General features: G+C 44.5%; 1 protein-coding gene across 1 annotated transcript in view; it reads left to right on the top strand.

Moving 5' to 3' along the window:
- The first annotated feature begins 4786 nt into the window (after window positions 1-4786).
- ACBD6 (acyl-CoA binding domain containing 6) overlaps window positions 4787-6962 on the top strand; it is a 126839-nt gene continuing 124663 nt past the window's right edge. Inside the window, exon 1 of the mRNA XM_081112358.1 lies at window positions 4787-5346. Within this exon, the coding sequence (XP_080968484.1) occupies window positions 5125-5346 (222 nt within the window). The 5' untranslated portion in view covers window positions 4787-5124. The remainder of the gene's footprint in view (window positions 5347-6962) is intronic.

Genomic DNA, 6962 nt, shown 5'->3' with positions numbered 1-6962 from the left:
GTTTTTCTAGAAGATTATGTCCTAGATAAATACTGTCAATTTGACTTAGTGACAAAATAAGTCACTGACCTATAAGAACGTTATTCTTTTAATATCTGCAAAAAGAATGCAGTCTTTGTTAAACAAGGTTTTTCCTCTTAGGGGTAGGTTACATATATTCCAATTTTTAGTTCATGCTGGGTGAGAGAGAAAAACAGCTAACTATATTTCTGCTGTTTGCTTACTGAATCTTTCTTATTGTTAAGTGACAACCAACAACATCGCTTGCTATTTTTATACCACTGTGCCTTTCTTTGCCCATGCTACTTCTTCTGTCTGGTGTGCCTTTTCCACATCACTTGTTATATTTTATTGCCAATATTCATTTTCCATCTGTAAGCCCTTAAAGAACGATTACTGTGTCTTTTATATACATTCACCCATTTATTGATTCAGTAAAGATTTAGCTATGTGTCAGGTCTGGGGGATACAGCAATGCTGAAAACAGACAAAAATCCCTGCCTTCACAGAACTTATAAAACTTACATAATAAATGAGTAAAATATATTGTAGTTAGGTGGACATAAATGTTAAAGAAGTGGGATAGACAGTGTTAGTGAGGATGAGGTTGCAATTTTTAATAGGGCAGCCAAAGGAGATTTTTTGTGATATTTGAGCAAGACCTGATGGAGTTGAGGATAAACCATGTAAATATCAGAGGAAAGGGTGTTCCAGAAAGAGGGGCTACCAAGTGTAAAGGCACTAAGACAGGAGTGTGCTGGATTGTGCCTGGTTTGTAGAACCATAAGGAGGCCCACGTGGTTGGAGTAGAGGGAGAGAGGAGAAGAAAAATATTGCTCATCCTACTATCCTTAGGGCTTATCACTGTGTCTGAAACATTAGGAATCAACATAGTATTGATAAACTAATGACTATTTTGATCATAATGTAAAAAGTGTCAATAATTCACAAACCCAGAATCATACTAAATCCAGCCCAGTTAGTTTTCAATGAAAATATTTTGTCTGCTTGCCCAAACTTGGTTTTGCACCGAAACAGATACATCTTTTGTTCATCCAGATTTCAGGTTAGTTCAGGATGTTGTGTTGGAGTATGGCCATTCACAGCTTCTTCTCTTCCCACGTCTCCTGTTAAAGTATTTACAAAGAACTGTAGCCGATAGTGAATATAAGCATTGGAAATGCTGGCAAACATTGTGGATAGTGAGTAGTCTTTATAACCTAACATTCAGGTCGCTCAGCAAATTTGAACAGCACTCTGCAGAATCACTTACAGAAATTGCCAGTTTAAGGATTTACTTTGTCTCCAAAACTTATTTCTCAGAACACCACTCCTGGAATTTATATAAAGTATACTATACATGTAATGTTTATTTTATTTGCAGGAATGACTCCCTGGTAGCAGCAGATGGGGCTCTGAACATACATGCAACCTGGCAACCCTTACAAGCGACACTGATGGGAACCTGACCGCTTTTCTCCTGGCTGCTCTCTCCCCTGGCTCCCTTTGGACTCCCAAGCGTTGGAATCTCCTGCTATTGCTTTCAGTTTGTTAGTGGATCCCTTTGCGTTGTAACCCCTCTAGGTTGATTGTTAAACTTTAATTCCAGCAGAATGGTAATACTTTCTCCTCTCTGATTTCTCGAGTAATTTTTCCTGAGATTCAGAAAAACATCTACAATTCCCCACAGTTTCCAAGAAATGCTGCAATGGGAACACTAATTGTAAGAGATCTATTTCCTCAAAGTCACCCGATCCTGATAGTTTTGGAGTCTTAATGGAATCTTCAAGAAATCAAAGGTTCGTAAGTGTCAACATCCCCAGCTGAAGACCCCCGGGAAGGCACCTGTAGTAAACCTAGTTGCACTTATGACTTGTTGCAGTGAGGAAGAACACACCATGGGCAACCATGGGCGGTCACAGGAAGAAGGTGCTCAGAAGGAAGCCGTTATAGGATTTGGGCTTTGGTTGGTGACAAAGCGGATTTGCTCTTGATTAGATGCTGTCAGAAAGCTGGGACAACACTATGATTGGGCATCTTAATAAATCTTATCTACAGGGAGAGAAGTCTAGGAGGAGAATAAAGCTGGAATAGTAACGAGGTAGCAATCACCCATTTCGGCCAAGATAAGGGTTGTTTGGTATTTTATGGTTGGCAGAGTGGTTTTGTTTTTGTCTGTGCTTAGGCAAACTTGTGGAGTGCTCTGTTTTGTCTTATTTTTTTAAAGACTAGTTTATTTATTTTTAGAGCGAGAGGAAGGGAGAGAGAAACACTGACGTGCGAGTGCATATCGATCTGCATGTTTTCAGAATGGCCTTGTTTGAACTTGGTATTTCATGAAATTATTTCCATCTGATAGGAGAATAACATGGCTCAGCTGTGAGTGCCAGGGCAGCTTCTGAATATCAGAAGCTTCTCTTATTGTTTTTTTCTACTTATTAGCCTCTCTCGTTAGTTGTGCAGCCTTGGGCAAGTTACTTTACCATGCTGTGCTGATTTCCTACATCCAAGTGGAAATGACTCTACTTAGCTAAACTAGTAGGAATGAAGTCCCCTAAACAGTAGAGGATTCAGTAAGTTGTCACTTTTTAATTGCAAGAATTTGTTCATCAGTCATTCCTAGACTGGATTGTGAGTGCCTTGAGGCCAGGGACTAAGAGTGGTACACCTGGATACTGTTGAAATCAACCTCAAATGGAGACCAGACTTGAAAATTCCCTGAGCAGACAAAACCAGTTTAGTCATACAAGAAAAGCTAATTTAGCTTATTTTGCAAGGCAAATGAGGCTAACTTGACCTGATTCACTCTTTGCTTACGCCTCTGAAAATCATAAGCAAAACTTAAATTGTTCCCCAAAATTGATGAGCAATTCTCTTTCATTTAAGAAAATTTTAATTGTGACCAATCACTGTGACAAATAAGCAGTTGCTGCCTCCACACTATGTAGACTAATTTATAACAATACTAGAGGCCTGGTGCACAGATTCACGCACTGGTGGGGTCCCTGGCCCTGGCCTGCACCCTCTCGAAATCTGGGACCCCTCAGGTGATGTCAGGCTGCCAGTTTCAGCCCAATTCCTGCAGGCCAGACCGAGGGACCCCATGAGTGCACTGGGCCTCTAGCATGCATATAAGATCTTTGGTTAATCTCCCCCCTTCCCTCTGAGATTCATCAGTCTGTCCCATGTTTCCATGCCTGTGCATTGAGCATCTGCCCCTGGTGGTCAATGTGTGTCATAGCTACCAGTCAAAGGGTTGACCGGTCGGTCGCTTAGGCTTTTATATATATAGATACCTCTGAATCTGTGTTTGAGCGATTCATTGGTTTTAATGAACTTTGACAACTTTGATGTGTATGCAGGCATTTTCGCAGGACTGGGAAACTCCAAAGTTTCTCCAGGTTTGAAAACTCTCTTTTTGGTGGGTGCATAATAAACTTTTATTGATTATTGCTTAACCGATTCATCCGTTTTACTCATGTGTGTTTTTAATGAACTTTGACAATACTTAAGCAATGTTTGTTGAATCCTGATCCAAACTTTCTCATCTGCCTGCCTTTTCTCATTGTTCTCTCATCCTGCCTACCCTTCTCCCTTGCCCACCTGTCTAAAGCCTAACCCCAAAGGATGACCAGTCGTTGGGGCACTTTCTTTGTACCATTCTGATGGTGCTTATTACAGTGTTTTGTGTACTAAGGGAATATAGTGTGTGTGTTTTAGGACATAATAACTACTCAGTCATGTTAACTATTATAATCATGTTATAGCTTTTGTATTTTTGTAAGTTCCTTTAGGACAGAACTCTATTTTACTTTATGTTTTGTTTCACTTTACAGTGTCTGCAAAGCACAGTGGCAAAGTGCTGCGGGGTTCTGAGAGCTGGGGGGCTCTGCAGGCACGCAATGGAGACAAAGACAGGAGCTGACTCAACCCATCACCCACACAGCGTGGGCCAGCGAAGGCCCCATCTCCCAACTTTCCATTCATTGCTCAAGCGAGAACCTGTCGGCTAAGTGTAAATGAAATGAGGAGGCTTTGGCTAGATAGAAAATATAAAGATTTATTCAAGGTTTCAACCAGCAATACACCTGGGCGGGAGAAAACAGAAAAGCTGAGGGTTCTTACAGTAAAAAGTACATTTTTGAGAAGAATCAGCCCTGCTTTCTTAGCCTCTGGCTTGGTTCCCGAGGGTGACCCTCGAACCTTCTTTCGTTTGCTCTCCAGGAAGTTATCAGACGTGTACCTGTGAGTCTGATGTGTATGCGGGCGTTTTCGAAGGACTGGGAAGCTCCAAAGTTTGCAGGCCAGTTAAAAACAACAGAATCCTTTCCCCATAACGCAGCCTACTTGATTTTAGTAGTTTAGCAGCTTGACTCTTAGGCGCTCCATTTTATTTCTTCAAGCCAAACTCTCCGACAACAACGGATGCAGGGATGAGGCGGGCGCGAGGGCGGAACCTTAGTCCTCACCTCTGTTTCCCGCGACGCCGCCCCTATGGCTACACTACCAAACGGAAGGCCTCCTTCCCCTACCCCTGCTGGCCTATTCTGAGTAGGTTCCGGAGTTTGCGACTAACTTCAGCTAAATGACTAAGGACAATTTTCCCAAGCGGTATCTCCCCAGCGCGGTCCCGCGAGCCCCCCCAGAGTGGGCGGCGCCGAGCCTGGAGCCACGCATGGGACCCCCAGCGGCGCCGAGCGTAGCCGGGCGCGTGCTCGTGCGCGTGCTCAGCGTGCACACCCGCCCGCGCTCACGTCGCCCCGCCCCCGCCCGCGCCCCCGCCCCCGCCGCACGCCGCCTCCACTTCAGGACCCGCCCGCTGCGCTGCTCCCGGGCCCCCGCGCGGCTGGAGGGGCCCCAGCCGCCCCAGCCGCCCCAGCCGCCCCAGCCCACAGTTAGTCCCGGGAAGCGGGAGGAGACGGGGTCTGCAGGGGAGAGCTGCCGAGAGTGGCGGAACCTGCCCCGAACGCCCCGGGAGAGAAGGGGAAGGAGGCAGAGCGAGGGGCGGGAGCGCGGAGGAAGTGAGCTGGGGTCCGACGCCAGCGCGGGCTCCGGACGCGGACTGGGCGGCCAGGCCCCCCGAGCCGGGCGTGACTCCCGACCGAGAGAGGACCGAGCGGACACATGGCCTCTCCATTCCTGTCCGCGGGGACCACCACGGGCGACAGCGGCGGAGAGCTGAGCTCGGGGGACGACTCCGGTGACGTGGAGTCCGTCCCGAGCCCCGAGAGCGGGGCGTCGCGGAGCCTGGCCGAGCTGTTTGAGGAGGCGGCCGCGCACCTGCAGAGCGTGGTTCACGTGGCCAGCAGGGAGCAGCTCCTGTACCTGTACGCCAGGTACAAGCAGGTAAAGTCGCGGCGAAGGGGAGGATGCGGGAGAGCGACGAGAGGCCTTCTCTTTCCAACAAAAACTCATAGCAAGCGAGCTTGGTAAACGGCTAGCAATGAAGTGTGTGTGTGTGTGTGTGTGTGTGTGTGTGTGTGTGTGTGTGTGTGTTGTTTGTTTTTTCATCATCCCTTAAAGATGAGCGTCGTTACGGACATGGAAAGGACATGTCTGCTCTCCTGGGAGTGATGTTTAGCGGGACACTAACAGTTTTCCTATGTCTTCTCTGACTTGCTCAATGACTTTGCTGCACTTAAGCTTTTACCAGCTTTAGAACCGTTACAGAATGAGGATGACAAAATCAGATTTGTCAGTCACTCTTGCCAAAGGGTCATATAGATGTAAGGTTAAAAAAAATATTGTGAGATCCAAGAGAATAATGTGATTGTAAGAAAAAATGGCAATGCAATACTAAACAGAGTATTATTACTTTTTAAAAAAAATATACTTTATTGATTTTTTTACAGAGAGGAAGGGAGAGAGATAGAGAGCTAGAAACATCGATGAGAGAGAAACATCGATCAGCTGCCTCCTGCACATCTCCTACTGGGGATATGCCCGCAACCCAGGTACATGCCCCTGACCGGAATCGAACCTGGGACCTTTCAGTCCGCAGGCCGAGGCTCTGTCCACTGAGCCAAACCGGTTTCGGCCAGAGTATTATTACTTTTATTATTGTGTGTTTTTTTAAACCCTAAATGCCATAGACATGTTTTCGCTGCATATACTAAGAGAGTAGGTAACTTGCCTATAAGTCGGTCAGAACTAGAACTAGCTTGTAGCGCCTGATCCTAAGACTCTGAACTTTATTTGGAAATAAAAATAATATCACTTAAGACATTTTTAATATGTCATTCAAAGAGATATTGAGTTAGGTACCAGAAGGAAAAATAATTGCTTTATCATAATCTACAAATACTCAGCATCTTCTGTGTGCAAAACACCTGGGTATTATGCCTACAGGGAATGCAAAGAAGAGCATCATGCTACTTACCTTTAAGAGACTTACTAATTTACTTGGGGAGTCTAAGTTTAAACTTGCTGACAAGCATTGAATAACAATTCAGGAAAACTCCAGTTTTTTAGAACACTGGAAGCAATGAAGTGCTGGATAATTGCCCATTTTATTTTATTAAAGTTTTAAAAACTTTTCCTTTGCCTCTTGGTATCTATTTTTCCCTGCATTTTTTTAAAAAATAGCTGGTGGGGTCCCTCTGTATTCTTCAGCTGAATATACTGAATAGAGATGAGCCTTTTTTTGAAGACTGATGAATATTAGTTAAATTGACCTGAGAGATACAATTGTAGACACAGGTGGTATAAATCATAGTGTTGAATGAAAATTGCCCCTGAATTGGCCTTGGAATTTGCTTTCTTGTAAAAAGTTCTGGATATATATTTTCTCTTTGGTCACTTACATTAAAGTAACATTAAAAGGAGACTTCCGATTATTTAACAAGAATTTATTGAATATTGTGCTAGGATTGTATGTAATATGTTTAACTGATGATTCTCTGGGCAGTATAAGACTCATTTTCTCCAAATTCCTTAGAGAACATTTTTTCCAGGTCCTAGAA

The sequence above is a fragment of the Myotis nattereri genome, assembly GCF_964212035.1.
Source record: "Myotis nattereri genome assembly, chromosome: 18".
NCBI classification, from domain to species: Eukaryota; Metazoa; Chordata; class Mammalia; order Chiroptera; family Vespertilionidae; genus Myotis; species Myotis nattereri.
The sequence above is the reverse complement of the archived record's forward strand: the minus strand, read 5'-3'. Positions and strand labels throughout refer to the sequence as shown.